Here is a 17,036-nt window from a genome sequence, read left to right as displayed (position 1 = left end):
ATTCAGAAACGGGAAGAAATTCTAAAAGACACTTGATCCGTGAGAGGCCCGAGTGGAAAAGGAAACGTAATCACGAGAAAACCCCACCTGGTGAATTTAGCTATCTATATGTGCCAAAAACATAATGCAATCAGAAGATGCAGATTAATCATCAAAGCGTTTGGTAAGATGAGCTGCTTAATCAATTTTGAAAATGCGGTGGATTCTCTGATGTGGCAAATGTGTAAACCGAATGCTCCCATTTCCTTGATTGGCTGAAAGGTCTGAAACTGTAGAGACTTGGCATTCATCCAATTAAGAACGTGAAGTAGTGTGGATGACTGAAGCTTTGAAAAGTGGCTGATAGGTCTCTGCAGCTCTAACACCTCATAGGGCCTGTACTGACATCTACCTGCAGCTCTAACGCCTCTACACACAGTTATATCCTCTCATCTATGGCCTGACTTCCTAAGACAGTATGGCTCTCTTTTATAGCACAACATTTCACAACAGCTATCTATTTTCTCTTTTAGGACATGGCATTTCATGGGTGTTTCACAAAAATGCCAGTAGTAGTGGAAGTGACATCACACACCCTTTGACCTTAATGACATCACAGGAAGTGACATACCATGACCCGTGACCCTGATTTGTTCCAGAAAGGCATGTGGTATGACTTAACATTACAACAATTGACATCACTGAAGTTCCATAATTATGGCATGATTAGTATAACAGCATAACAGACAAATGTCTATTTTAGATACCATCTATATCACTGTGCTGATATGATCTTTAAATGTTCTGTGGCATAATACTTGCCCTGAATTGGAGCAAACTAAGCTAATGCTAGTAAGAACAAAAGAGTTGAGAGGTCGCAGCTCAGACGTGTGCCACACAGCACTGGAAGGTGTCTGATTAAAAAACCACCACAGTTAACCCGTGTCATGGAGTCTTCATATAACCATCTGACCTACATAATAAAGCCATCGCCTAGCCGGAATCTATGTTGGGTGTGAAACATGCACTCCCATTCTATCCTATTGAGTGCCTTTTCGGCGTCAATAGATAATGCCATTAGTTCCTCTGGTACACTCTTTGAAAACCACAAGACATGTACTGGAGTGCACAGATAATTACAAGATGATCGCCCTGCACAAACCCAACTTGGGAGCTATGATCTATGGTCGGGGTTGCTCTTTTGAGGCGTGAGGCCAGTAAACCCATCAGTACCTTAATATCGAACTTCTCCAGGGAGATAGGGCGATAGCTATTACAAAATGTAAGAATTTTGGTTACTGGTTGAGGAGGCTAAAACCCCACTCAAGCAGCAGACACAATTGGTGTCGGGATGAAACACAAGCAACCCCTAATGAAGCTGTGCTTAACCCTGTGGTAACTTGGCACAAAAGCAGTCAGGCTTAACTTAGAGGCAATGTGTACTTATGCAGCCCATGTAGTAAAATTTAATAAATTAAGATATGCAATTTTAAAGATTTAGGTAAAAATGGTGCTTGAAAGCACAAAGTGCCAACTGTGGCTATCTGGACGTGCCAGACTGGGAACAAATCACAAGTTCACGCTGACCTCAGTGGAGAGTGGGCCAGATACATGGACCACGTTAGGCCACCTGAACAAAGTATCTTATATCCTGATTGTGGAGCATTGCGAGATCCCGCTTTGAGGATCTGTCACACAGCGGTGGTTCCAATTAACTGTGGGCTGCGATGTAAGGTCCTGCGTCGAGGATGTGCCACACAGCTGTGATTCTGGGAAGCCACTGGACTGCGATGCAAAGTCCTGCATTGAGGATGCATTGTGCAGTGGCAGTTCCTAAAAGTTGTACGGCTGCAATGAAGGTTCTGAGCATAGAAGGTGTCGCACAGTGGCTGTTCTGATGAGCTGCGGGCTGCAATGCGAGGTCCTTCATTGAGGATGCATCATGCAGTGGCTGTTCCGGTGCAGAGCTGCGAGGAGATGCATCACAGAGCATTGGTTCCGCACAAAAGACCACAGCTGGGCTGGCAGAGCACCTTCAGGCCCACCTACTAGCGTCCAAGACTGAGGTGGCATAACTCATAGCAGGCAGAGTCCAGGTTCATGTTGGGTGCAAGGTGGTGGGAGACTTTTCTGTCCCTGAGACTCTCATAAAGATGCTAGCCAACTAGACCTTCGACTCACTCTGGTGGTTCTGGGTTCAAGATGCAGGTCTAGTCCTTCTCACTCAGGCAGCAGGACAGCAGAGAAGCAGTCCTTCTTGCAGCAGAGCAGCACAGCAGTCCTTCTGCGTCTTCCACAGGCCCAGAAGTGTACTGAAGACTTGGGTCGGAGGCTTCAATTGATATACTTGGTGCCAGCTTTGAAGTAGGAAAAGGTTCTGGAGGTGTTTGGAATTTCCTGCCTCAATGCCCTTGCCCAAGCTTGTCTGGGGGCCCAAAAGACTAGTTTGTAACCCTTTGTGAGTGTGCTAAGGCAGAGTTTTTGTGATATGCAAGAGTGGTAGGTGACATCTCCACCTCTTATCAAGTCAGAGATGACCCATCCTATTCCCCCTTTGTCTCACTGTCAGGAAACCATACATAAATACCAACTGCCAACTACACCTAGTCATATGACCCAGGATACAGGCTGCAGGCACCAAATGGTTGGGATAAGAAAATGCCAACTTTCTAAAAGTGATATTTTCAGAATAGTGACTTAACATCTGACTTTACCATTATAGAGGGTTTCTAATTACAATTCTTTAGACACCAAATTAGACATTCCTAACTGGTCCCTATTGAAAGTTATCACTTATTAAATGTTATAGGGTAACCCAATGTTATGCTATGGTACAGGTAGTCCTTGCAATTAGTGAACAACGAGTTTAAGGGTTTTTCACTACCAGGACATGCAAAAATTAAAGGTAGATGTCCAGCCTTTTAAATAAACTGCACCCTACCCTATGGGCTGTTTAGGCCTTACCCTGGGGGTGACTTATATGTATTAAAAAGGAAGGCGTAGGCCTGCCCAAAGGCTGATTTTGCCAGGTCAAAATGGCAAACTGCCCACTAAGGCTACAATGGCAGGCATGAGACATGTTTAAAGGGCTACTTAAGTGGGTGGTACAATTAGTGCTGAAGGCCCACTAGTAGCAACTAAATTACAGGCCCAGGGTACATGTAGTATCACTCTTCTAGGGACTTATAAGCTTATTAAACATGCCAATCAGGAGTACACCAATGTTACCATGTATTTAGGGAGTGAGTACATGCACTGATGGAGGAAGACAAAAGGTTTGGAGGAAGAACACCCTAAGTGTTTCAGGTCTAACACAAAGCATTGGGTCTTTTCCTGCCTTGGGGAGGACTATGATCAGTGCCTATTGGAGAAAAGTGATAAACTCCCCTCAACTTCTGTTTCTTTGTCGGCCTCAACAAAGAGGTCCGCCACTTCGTCTATTACCCACTGAAAAAATTCTCCCAGTAAGCCATCCTACCAGGGTGCTTCGTTGTCTAGGAGTTTGGTTGTGACCTGGGAGGTCTCATCTTTCGGTATTTCCCGCAGTGCTCATCCTTCATCATTAAGGCAGGTTAGCGTAGGCCATCAAAAACTGGCTCTCCTTGCCTTCATTGTAGCATAGTTCAGAGCTATATAGCTTGGTGTAATATTTTTCAAATGCCAGTAATATGTCCTGGGGCTCCGTGAGGATTTTGCAACTTTGGTCTCTTTTGCAGAGATGGCCATTGCCACCTCCCTTTGTCACAGTTGTGTGGCAAGCAACCTGCCTGCCTTTTCCCACTGTTCATAGTGACGGGCCTTAAGCCAGTAGAGTATATACTCTGTTTTTGCAGTAAATAGGACGTTGAGTTCCATTTTAGCCTTTTCAAGCTTGCGTCTAAAATTCTTCGAGGGTCTGGCATAGTGGTCCTTGGGCATAGTTTGGATGTCGCATTCTAGGGATGCTTGCTTGCCTGACTTTGTCTATTGGATAGCTATGCTTCCCTTATTAACTGTCCTCTGATCGTGTCTTTTGCTGCCGTCCATATATTGTGGGCTGATTGGACTGATCCCCTATTGTCCGCGAGGTAAGTAGTTAGGTGTGATTTCGGTATTGTTTTATTCATGAGGCATTTTGTAAGAAGAAATATTTAGGTGGTATAGCTTCTATGGGACTTGTGAATGATGAGTGTATTCTTTCTCCGCCGGATGAAGAAAGGCGCCTAATTTCAGTTAGACCATTGTCATCTCTAAAATATGACAGTATCACTCTGTCTTTGTTATGAACCATGTCCGCAGGGCCCGTCCTGTCTATAATTGTGTTGGGGTGAGGTTTCAGTCATCACACAGAATCAACTGGGAGGTCCTTGTTTCTGTCAGGACTCTTGAGCTGGCGAAAAAATTAATTCCTCCTTACTTCTGTTTGATGCATAGATGGAACCTACCCTAAGAGTTCTACCTTCCACCCTAATTTTCGCTATCAGATATCAAAATTAATCACCCGCCCATGTACTGCAGTACTGTGCACGACTGGGACTTCCTAAATAAAATAGCAACTCAGGATTACCTAGAACTGGAACTTCGGTGCATTTCCCCCAATCGGTTGTGGAGGAGGTTTGCAGCTGAAATGAAACTGACCCACCCAGTCACATTTGTGTTTGGAGGATTCAATATGCAATAAGTGCATTTCTTGGATCAGTCCAATGTCTGTTAATTTGGAAACCAGGTAGGGGAGGATCTTCTTCCGCTTAATGTAGTTAGTCAGTCCATTCACATTAAGGGAAACAATCTGTAGTGGTTGAGACAACATGATCATGACAAAAGAGAACTTGTACCTGACGTGCAATAAACTCCATCTGTTCATGGGGGTGATGTACAGACAGCTTAGCAATAGATAACTACAAGGTCACTCAGGTAATGTGAGGTGCGGTCGTAGGGAGAGAGAAAGAGAGGGAAGGAGAAGAAGGGAACGGGAGGTAGGTAGGAAAAGGGGATGGTGGAATGTCATAACCTACTAAAATGTATGTGTGCATGCTTCGCACTCCTACTCACCAGCATAAAACGGTGCCTCTTGAGTGTGGGGTATACGGTGCCAGTTGAGGTGTCTGCTCCAAGTGTCCCAAAGAATCACTGAACCATACTACTATTTTGCCGGTGCGTCTACCCCTTTAGCCCATCAAGCCCTGCGGGGGTAGGGGGATCACCCAACTGTACAATGTCCAATGGGTGTCTCCATCTCCCGAGCGAAGGAGAAGGGTGGTGTGCAAGATGAGGTCTGGGAAATGGTCCAAATAGGATAAGGACAGACTCATAAAGATTAAGACGAGGAGCAGTCATTTGCCAGAAGGGTTTATGTCCCCCACGCACTACCCATTGGGAGAGGGGCGGATAGACTATCTATCTGTGTATGACAATCCCAAAGAGGATCGAAGGAAGGATTACATGCAAGGAGAAATGCCACACAGGAGGTCACCAGGGAAAGAATAGGCTGGATATAGCAACCGGGTCCCATCAGGGAGCTCTATGGATGAGGAACATTATATGATCATTCTGAGCATAGGCATGCAATTGTCCAAAATACAACAATAACACAGTATCATAAACATCAATTCTTGCAACTACTGATGTGGAACCATTAGACACTCGCCGCATGTTGAGCTACAGATTTCTCGATCACTCCGTGTGTGGTTTAAGAGGTGATCTAGATTTGTCCTTGAAGTTTCATGGGTGAGTTCCTCTGCAAATTTAAGAACATGTTCTCCTCCATTTTCTTTGGAAAATGTTGAGAAAAACCCTGGAAATCCTCCCTGTTTCAGTCAGGAAAGCTGTGGCTCATGCTCTTGTAACGTCCCAGTTGGACTATGGAAGTTTCCTCTATCTCGGAGCAACAAAAAAATGTCTCCACAGGCTGCAACGCATCCAGAATGCAGTAGCACACCTGTCCCTTAACTTACCTAGGAGAGCTTCCTCCGCGAAAGCCCTTGACTACCTGTACTGGCTGCCTATTAATAAAATAATTATTTTTAAAGCTTGTGCCTTTGCAATCAGAGTCTGCAGGGCAAAGGCCCTAGTTATCTCCATGATTGTTTTACCCCCCATAATCCGATTCATCATCTCAGGTCAACAGGGGCTCACCTGGTTAAAGTCCAAAGAGCAAGAATGGGTGCGCGCTCGTTCGGCTACTTGGCAGCCAAAAACTGCAAAGCATTAACCCTCTTTCTCTGAGCCGAGTCATTGGAAAACATTTTTCGAAAAAGATTGAAAACTTTGCTTTTCCAGCTGTGAGGCTCATGTCCGTCTGGCCCATGTTTTCACAGCTCTTGTTCCATCCAGCCTTCTGGAGAGTGGTTTCCAGCATGGGGACACGCCAGTTGGTGTAACCAGGTGCTTTATACGTGGTTTTATTATTGTTATTATTAAAAACACAGTGATGTAGCTGTCTGCTGCGCTGTGGATTTTTCCTATCGTGATGCAGTGATGAATTCCCCTCATCTGTTGAGGACAGTGGGGTACAATCCATCATTCAGTCCTCTAGGCTGGCTAAGAAATGGTATTCTGACAAGAAGGGGGGACCAGGAGCATTTGAAGGTCCAGCATACATGCTCCAGCAATATCTATAATGTAATAGGTAGGGTATGCAGTTCCTATACTGAAAAGAGATAGAGTTGTGTTTCCCTAGTCAGTCAAGTCCCAACAAGTCAGTAGGGAGCTCGGGCCCTCGCACACCAAGAAAGGAGTCACTGGGCAAGCTCCACGTCAGGCGGGCGTTGTAATGCTCTTGTCTCAGGAAGAAGCCAATGATTGGCCTTGTTCTGGATGCTTTACCCCAGATGATGTTCTAGGTCATATCTTGCTGGCCCTTTGAAATTCCAATGAAGGCAAAAAGTAATGTCTAACAGCTTGGACAACAATTGTACCAGCAAGCACCAGACAGCATTGTTAGTTTTCATTTTTCTAGAATCCCAAAGAAGCTGATGTTGTCATGTGTTTCATGATATTCCAAGATCACCACTTTCCACTTCAGGTACCATAGGTGTAGGCCACAGGAGCTCGCATTATTCAGCCTTTCTTCCAAGAGGACTATACTTTTTTCGCAGCCCTTTACCATGGCATAAAAGGATCCCACTTCAGCGTGCAGTGTCTTAATTTCCGATGTGAGTTCAAACGTATTTCCATCCATGGACTCAAGCTGTGTGCCCACCGTGGCGATTTCTTTCAAATAAACTCCACGGTCGCCTCCTCTGTGCACTGTGATATGGTGTTCGATTGTTTGCTGCTTCCTACCACTTCCCAGAAGAGCAATTTGTGTGTTACTATGCATCTAGCTATTCCAATCAGTCGATGAGGGCTGGTATGGATAGTGTCTAGTAAGCAAGATCGTTGATTCCTGTGAGGAGGGGACGTGACACTAGTATTGCTCTCTGCTGCATTTTAATTGCTTGTGATGCAGGGAACCACAGATTGGCCTCTGCAAAGCTCCTCCGCGCCGTAGTACCCTTGCAGTTATGAAAATTAGATCTGTTTAGCACAGAGGATTCATCCCATCCTCGCACCTGGGGTAGGCAAGGCTATCCAACAAATCCTAGTGGTGATAGAGGCCGTTGGGTGTCAATATACCGGTGCGAACTGTGGAAGAACCCTATCATATCCTGTATAACATCAGACAAGTGAGTGGAACATCTCCATCAAATGGACGTATTCATCAGTGGTGCATCAGTGTGAAGTTCCCTCCTCCATATGCCTACCACCGTTGAGCACCATCTCCTGGTAGCATTTTTAGTACACCGCAGCACCCCTTCAGTGGGTCGGGTCCCAAGAGCTCATGACTATGGGGAGAATAGAAGGAAGAAGAGGGGTGGCCGGTCCTCAACCAAACTTTCCTCTTTGGCCGTCAGATGTTAAGTATTTCAGTCTGGTGATGGTACAGGCAAAAGAAGCAGAGGAGACAATGGTGCAACAACCAAGATGGGTGATGGATACTCTGAAGTAGCCAGACATTTTAGGGCGTGAGACCCGCCAGAGGAAGAGCATGCACTCCGGGGAAAAGGCCAGCTCGCCTCCAACGCACAGCATCAGCTGTCCACTAGGCCATCCACCCCGTCAGTATCACATGCTATTCACTGTTAGATGCAGAGGGTGAGGAGGCATTGGCCAATGTGTACCCAAGTTCAGAGAACAACATGGAGGTTGCACGTCAATACATATGGTATTTCCCCAGTAAACCACTGTAGGCTGCAGACACCATTTGGTCTCAGTAACCTCCGGGGGTCTGGCAGCCCGGTCCTTGGCGCAGATGAGACCGTGCTGCTGCCTTCTCGGAGTTGTTAAGATCCAGCTAAATGTATCCACCACTCCTCCAAAGGCATTACCACTTGCCCCCGTCCCGCAGCTGCAGGCCGAGTGTAGCTCAAAAATCCCTTCTACACATTCCGCCAGGTCTCCTGTCTCCCTGCCATCACCAGGAGATGGTGCAGACACCACCCGGATAGCACAAACAGCCCCTCTTTCCGCTGGCCGCCAGATGCTCAAATGAAGGTGGCCATCACTGTCTCTGACCAGACTCTGCCCCAAGACATCCTATGTTAATAGTGAGTGGCTCATCAAGTCCACTTTTTAGGTCGACGCCTACTAAACAGTGCAACTTTCTGGCTTGCTAAAGACATCTTGGGGACTTTCAGAAAGTTGACATAGGAATGAGTTTCGCCCGTTGCTTACCATTATTGTGGTTTGTAACTCCCTTTTTCTGGCATTCTATTTGCTGGCTTTATTTGCTTTAGGGTTTCCAGCTTGAGTTTGTCCCTCCTATTGGCCAAACTCTGTTTACTGTATTCTTCCACAAACTTCCTTCTGTAAACAGGCCTTTAAATCTTGTTCTTATCTTGTCTCATTTGCTCTGCATTCAAAGACAGGTCAAATGTCAGGCTCTCTCTTCCAGGGAGCTTGGTGTTTATTTGTCTTTCTCAGACTTCAAAGTGAGAGAATTTATGTGACAATTCTGCTGAGTAGCCATGGATAAGGAAAGGGTGTAGTATGTTTTTTTCTAGCATACAACAAAAAAGATGAATTGTGCAGATGGTTCTGAATATTTCAGATTTAGTACAAATGAAGCACATCTCTTAGTAATTCTGAAGTGTGGTGGAAACAAATATTTGAATATGATCAAAACACATCAATCCACTGGGTGATGAGATTTGCACACATTATCGTTTGTGTGCAGTGAAACCATATTTCGGTGTAAATGTAATGGTCATTTCAATTGAAAATGTATTGTTTGTAATGGCAGTGCGCTACCATACCATGCATACTCCACACTATGCCACTCCACTCGGCTCAACTCCATGCCCTTCCACTCTATAGTACGCCACTCCATTCCATGCTAAGACCTGCTACTCCACTCTACGCTCCTCCACTCTAAGACCCTCTGCGCCACGCCACCCGACTCCATGCCATTCCAATCTACGCCACTCACTCTACGACCCATGAAATAACACGCCACTCCACTTTACACCCTTCCTCTCCACACCGCTTACCACACTCCACTCTACCCCACTCCAATCTACCCCACTCCACTCCAGTGTACCCCAATCTACCCTACCCCACTCACTTTTGCTACAATATACCACAATCTACTTCACTGTACTCTAACCCACTCCAATCCACCCAATCTACCCCACTCCACTACAATTAACCCCAGTCCAATCTTTCCCCACCCAATTTACCCACCCCAGTCTACCCCATCCCACTCCAATCTACCCAACTCCAATCTACCCCACTTCAGTCTACCCCACTCTACTCCAATCTACCCCAGTCCTCTCCACTGTCATCCAGTCTACCCCACTCCACTACAGACGTGCCCACTCCAATCTACCCCATACCAATTTACCCACCCCAATCTACCCCATACCACTCCAATCTACTCCAATTTAATATACCCCACTCTATCCCAATCTACCCCACTCTAACCCTATCTACCCCACTCCAATCCAATCTATCCCACTCCACCCCAATCTACCCCACTTCACTCCATCCAATCTACTTCACTCCAATCTACTGCACTCAACTCAATCTAACCCAAAGAACTCCACCCCACTCAAATCTACCCCACTCCAACCCAATCCACCGCACTCCACTCAAGTCAACCCCACTCTCCTCCAATCTACCCCAGTCTCCAATCAACTCCAGTCCACCCCATACCAATGTACCCTTCTCCAACCCACTCCACTCCAGTCTACCCAACTCAACTCTAATCTACCCCACTCCACTCTACTGCAGTCCAATCTACACCAGTCCAATTTACTCCACTCCATTCCAATTACCCCACTCCACTCCAAACCCCAGTGCTATCTATCCGACTCCTCTCCACTCTAATCTACCCCACTCCATTTCAATCTACGCTACCCCAATCTACCCCACTCCAATGTACCCCACCCCATTCCAATCTACCCTATGCTAATCCACCAAATCTACCCTACTCCACTTGACAATACTCTACCACACTCTACTCTTTTCCACTCAAATCCACTCTCCCAAATCATTCTCACTCCACTCCAATCAATCCAACCTCACTCCACACCATTCCACTCCAATCTACCCACCACAATCCACCCAATCTACTTAACTCTACCCCAATCTACCATGCTCCATTCTAATCTACCCCACTTCCCTTCACTCCATACTACCACATGCCACTCAAATCAACCTCACTCCTCTCCAGGCAACTCCAATCCAATCTACCCTACCCCACTCCACCGCAAACTACCCTACACCAATCTACCTCATCCAATCCATCCACACCAATCTACTCTACTCCACTCCAATCTACCCCACCCCATCCCAATCCCAATCTATGTCATACCACTCTATCCAACTCCACCCCATCCTACTCCACTACAATCTACTTCACTCCACTCTACCCCAATCAACCCCAATCCAAATGACCCCACTCCTATTTATCCTATTCCATTCAAATATACCCCACTCGACTACAATCTACCCCATTCCACTCCAATCTACCGTACTCCACTTCAATCTACCCCACTCTCACAATCTACTCCACTCCACCCAATCTACTCCACCCCATCCCAATCTACCTCAACCCCCCTCAATCTACCCCACTCCAATCTCTCCCAATCTATTCCACCCCACTCTACTCCACTCCACCCCACTCTACCCCACCCCACTCCACTCCAATCTACCCTACTCCACTCCAGTCTGCCCCACTCCACCCTGATCCACCCCACTCTGCTCCAATCGACCATACTCCACTCAGGGCCTGGATTAACCATAGCGGGCATCTGGCATTTCCATTGGAGGCTGGAACAGTGGGGCGGACGGTTTTGCAGCAGTGGGGGCCAGTTTTGTTACCGGGGGCTGGTTTCGCAGTGGTGCTGCAATATCAGCCCCCAATGACAAAATCAGCAGTGCTTCACACTTGTGCCCCCCACTCTCATGGGGGCTGGTCTGACAATACTGCCAGGGCTGGTTTGAGTTTCCAGTCCAGCCCTGACTCCACCCAATCTACCCCACTCCACTACAATCTACCCCGTCCAATCTTTCCCCACCCAATTTACCCACCCCAGTCTACCCCATCCCACTCCAATCTACACAACTCCAATCTACCCCACTTCAGTCTACCCCACTCTACTCCAATCTACCCCAGTCCTCTCCACTGTCATCCAGTCTACCCCACTCCACTACAGACGTGCCCACTCCAATCTACCCCATACCAATTTACCCACCCCAATCTACCCCATACCACTCCAATCTACTCCAATTTAATATACCCCACTCTATCCCAATCTACCCCACTCTAACCCTATCTACCCCACTCCAATCTATCCCACTCCACCCTAATCTACCCCACTACACTCCATCCAATCTATTTCACTCCAATCTACTGCACTCAACTCAATCTAACCCAAAGAACTCCACCCCACTCAAATCTACCCCACTCCAACCCAATCCACCGCACTCCACTCAAGTCAACCCCACTCTCCTCCAATCTACCCCAGTCTCCAATCAACTCCAGTCAACCCCACACCAATGTACCCCTCTCCAACCCACTCCACTCCAGTCTACCCAACTCAACTCTAATCTACCCCACTCCACTCTACTGCAGTCCAATCTACACCAGTCCAATTTACCCCACTCCATTCCAATTACCCCACTCCACTCCAAACCCCAGTGCTATCTATCAGACTCCTCTCCACTCTAATCTGTGGAGAAGTGTGGCTCAATGATTAGAGCGGCAGACCCTGATGCAGAGGTCTAGCCCGGGACCAGGGTTCAATTCCCCGCCTTGGCGGGTCTTGGGCTCAAAAAAATTCCACGGACCTGATAATTCTCGCCTCAGTGCCATTCCAATCATGGAGTCCCACTCTGCAACTCTGGGCAATAGCTTGCTTAATCTCCACAACGGCCCCCACAACGCTAAGGATGCCTGGCCTCCACCTTGGGGGTGCCCAGGAGTGGATGCCTCACAGGGAAAGCCAGGATGGGTTCCACAGCGGTATTCGTACAAGCGCCTTGAGACCCTTGCGGGTGAGTAGTGCGCAATACAAGTATCAATTTACAATTTACAATTTTTTAATCTACCCCACTCCATTTCAATCTACGCTACCCCAATCTACCCCACTCCAATGTAACCCACCCCATTCCAATCTACCCTATGCTAATCCACCAAATCTACCCTACTCCACTTGACAATAATCTACCACACTCTACTCTTTTCCACTCAAATCCACTCTCCCAAATCATTCTCACTCCACTCCAATCAATCCAACCTCACTCCACACCATTCCACTCCAATCTACCCACCACAATCCACCCAATCTACTTAACTCTACCCCAATCTACCCTGCTCCATTCTAATCTACCCCACTTCACTTCACTCCATACTACCACATGCCACTCAAATCAACCTCACTCCTCTCCAGGCAACTCGAATCCAATCTACCCTACCTCACTCCACCCCAAACTACCCTACACCAATCTACCTCATCCAATCCATCCACTCCAATCTACTCTACTCCACTCCAATCTACCCCACCCCATCCCAATCCCAATCTATGTCATACCACTCTATCCAACTCCACCCCATCCTACTCCACTACAATCTACTTCACTCCACTGTACCCCAATCAACCCCAATCCAAATGACCCCACTCCTATTTATCCTATTCCATTCCAATATACCCCACTCCACTCCAATCTACCCCATTCCACTCAAATCTACCGTACTCCACTCCAATCTACCCCACTCTCACAATCTACTCCACTCCACCCCATCCCAATCTACCTCAACCCCCCTCAATCTACCCCACTCCAATCTCTCACAATCTACTCCACTCCACCCCACTCTACTCCACTCCACCCAATCTACCCCACTACACCCCAATTTACTCCACCCCAATCTACCCCACTCCAATCTACCCCACCCCACCCCAATCTACTCCCCTCCAACCCAATCTACCCCACTCCCCCAATTAACCCCACCCACCCACTACAATCTACCCCACTACAAATCTATCCTAACCTCCTCCACTCTACACCACCCCATTCTACCCCTATCTACCCTACTCCTATTTACCCCTTCCCCATGCATTTTCCCATAGGACCTGTTGACGCAGCTACAGCCCGAACTTCTGAACGGAATTACACCAAATTTGGCAAAGAGGTAGTCCTCAGTTCAGACTCGTGCCTTTTGCTTAAATGGTGTAAATCCGTTCAGAAGTTCCTGAGAAAATTAGAGTTAAAAAGATAGATATATCTGGGCGGAGCCTAACCACACATCTCATCGTGAGATATGATTGGCTGTCAGTACTTCATCCAAGAAGTGTTGGCAGCCATCTTGGGAAAAATATACATGATAGCACCTCATTTAAATGCATTGCAGTTAATAGAAGGTTTTAAGACTTTAGTTACATTATAAATCATTTGTTGATGGTACCATACTCATTTTAGGAATTGTGGTGTGTTCTAAGGTGATTTTACCATGTGGAAAAGCCTTCTGCTGGGATATCATGAATCATGTTTGAGAGAAAACAATTTTCTCATGTTTTTCCCACAGAGGTTTGGAAGGTGATCTATAAGCTAAACTTGAGAGCATATTTTCTGTAAATTCACATTATCTTTCTCAGTCATGTGAGAATGAAGTCTGACATTCTCAGTAAAACATGTACATCCAACAAGGGCAGAGACTGTCAGTTGATTCCTTTGTGTTCTACTGCAGCTTCCCAGAGTGTTCTAAAGAACAACTAGAGCGCTAACAGTCCTACTTATGATAAACGTATGGCACACCTGAAGCCATCTTGATTGGAATAAAGTGGTAACTCTTAAAACATTTAATTTAAAAAGGAACAAAATGAGGGGGTTCATTTTGCCATAGAAAGTATGATTAGTGCTGCAGAAAGAAATATTAGGGCACATTTTGAGTGACTTCTCAAATCCTCTTCTATTTCATAAAAAAATTCTGACATGCAGACTGAAACATGCACTTTGAATACCAGCAGCAGACTTCCCTGGTGAGCAGTAGCTTTACTACAGTGATCTAATGAGCAACTAGAGTGCTAACATTCAGAATTTATGGCAAATGTGTGACACATCTGAATGCCTTCTTGAGGGAACCAAAGTAAAAAACTGAAAGTATTTCCTACTGAGGAGACTGCACTAAATGAGGAAATTAGGAAACTTCATAACAAATAAACCTCCCAAGATGGCCACCAGAGACAAAAGAGCCCAAATGTAGCCCAAATATCACAGGGTGTAGCCCAAGTAAAGCCCAATGACAGAATGTCCCAGAGTGTTCTAACAAACAACTAGAGCGCTAATAGTCTTACTTATGACGAAAGTATGGCACACCTGAAGCCATCTTGATTGGAATAAAGTGGTAACACTTAAAACATTTAATTTACAAAGGAAAACAATGAGGGGGTTCATTTTGCCATAGAAATTATGATTAGTGCTGCAGAAAGAAAAATTAGGGCACATTTTGACTTCTCAAATCCTCTTCTACTTCATAAAAAAATTCTGACATACAGACTGAAACATGCACTTTGAATACCAGCAGCAGACTTCCCTGGTGAGCAGTAGCTTTACTACAGTGATCTAATGAGCAACTAGAGTGCTAACATTGAGAATTTATGGCAAATGTGTGACACATCTGAATGCCTTCTTGATGGAACCAAAGTAAAAAACTGAAAGTATTTCCTATTGAGGAGACTGCAGAAAATGAGGAAATTAGGAAACTTCATAACAAATAAATCTCCCAAGATAGCCACCAGAGACAAAAGAGCCCAAATGTAGCCCAAATATCACCCAGATGTAGCCCAAGTATAGCCCAATGACAGAATGTCCCAGAGTGTTCTAACGAACAACTAGAGTGCTAACAGTCTTACTTATGACAAAAGTTTGGCACACCTGAAGCCATCTTGATTGGAATAAAGTGGTAACACTTAAAACATTTAATTTACAAAGGAACAAAATGAGGGGGTTCATTTTGCCATAGAAATTATGATTAGTGCTGCAGAAAGAAAAATTAGGGCACATTTTGACTTCTCTAATCCTCTTCTATTTCATAAAAAAATTCTGACATGCAGACCGAAACATGCACTTTGAATAACAGCAGCAGACTTCCCTGGTGAGCAGTAGTTTTACTACAGTGATCTAATGAGCAACTAGAGTGCTAACATTCAGAATTTATGGCAAATGTGTGACACATCTTAATACCTTCTTGATGGAACCAAAGTACAAAACAAAGTATTTCTTACTGAGGAGACTGCAGTAAATGAGGAAATTAGGAAACTTCATAACAAATAAATCTCCCAAGATGGCCACCAGAGACAAAAGAGCCCAAATGTAGCCCAAATATCACCCAGATGTAGCCCAAGTATAGCCCAATGACAGAATGTCCCAGAGTCTTAAGAACAACTAGAACGCTTACTGTCTTACATATGACAAAAGTATGGCACACCTGAAGCCATCTTGATTGGAATAAACTGGTAACACTTAAAACATTTAATTTAAAAAGGAACACAATGAGGGGGTTCATTTTGCCATAGAAATTATGATTAGTGCCGAAGAAAGAAAAATTAGGGCACATTTTGAGTGACTTCTCGAATCCTCTTCTATTTCATTAAAAAATTCTGATATGCAGACTGAAACATGCACTTTTAATACCAGCAGCAGACTTCCGTGGTGAGCAGTAGCTTTACTACAGTGATCTAATGAGCAAGTAGAGTGCTAACATTCAGAATTTATGGCAAAGGAGACTGAAGTAAATGAGGAAATTAGAAAACTTCATAACAAATAAATCTCCCAAGATGGCCACCAGAGACAAAAGAGCCCAAATGCATCACAAATATCACCCACATGTAGCCCACATGTAGCCCAATGACAGAAGTGTGCAAAACACTTATTGTTTGTGTATTTGCAGTTTTATATAATGCAGACCTGTCAGGTATTGGAGTGCTTTACATGAGCATTGGTTACATCACATAAGATCAAATTCATTTTGGTTGTAGACATGGGGAGATTAAGTGATTTGACCAGAATCACAGAATGTTGAGCTGAAGCAGAAACTCCAACCTGGTTCCCCAGTTGCAAAGTCTGCAGTTCTGGAAGTAACACCACATCCTCTCCCCTAAGTGCAACATTTAATCAAGTGTCGCTATTTGAAAACTCAGAAAATATGTCCTCATTTTAGTTTTTTAGAGCACTAACCATAATTTTGATGCAAATAAGACCCTCTCATATATGTAATTTCTAAAGGAAATGCTCTAGGTATTACAGTTTTGATTACATCAAGATGACGTCAGGCGTTCCACACTTTTGTAATAAATATAGAATGTTAGCAATCTAGTTGTTCATTGGGATACTGTTGAGAGGCAGAGGCCAGGGGCACGGACTCTGAAAATTGAAGGCAGGTAGGAGAGTGCAGAGGCAACAATTTGACCACACTGGGCAGGCAGGAAGGGCAGTGGCAGCACAACAGACTATGGAGGGCAGTGGAAAGGGGGGCAGGGGCAACAAACCAACAATACAGGACTGGCAAGAGAGGCTGTTGCAATATAATAGACCAT

The 17,036-nt window shown here is 45.4% G+C and overlaps 1 protein-coding gene across 1 annotated transcript in view; it reads left to right on the top strand.

Moving 5' to 3' along the window:
* Window positions 1–1,726: 1,726 nt before the first annotated feature.
* Window positions 1,727–17,036, top strand: part of LOC146870586 (copine-8-like) — a 1,950,277-nt gene continuing 1,934,967 nt past the window's right edge. Inside the window, exon 1 of the mRNA XM_085643269.1 lies at window positions 1,727–1,742. Within this exon, the coding sequence (XP_085499395.1) occupies window positions 1,728–1,742 (15 nt within the window). The 5' untranslated portion in view covers window position 1,727. The remainder of the gene's footprint in view (window positions 1,743–17,036) is intronic.

This window comes from Triturus cristatus, chromosome 1_1, assembly GCF_964204655.1.
Source record: "Triturus cristatus chromosome 1_1, aTriCri1.1, whole genome shotgun sequence".
Classification (NCBI taxonomy): domain Eukaryota; kingdom Metazoa; phylum Chordata; class Amphibia; order Caudata; family Salamandridae; genus Triturus; species Triturus cristatus.
This window is presented reverse-complemented; position numbering and strand designations above follow the sequence as displayed.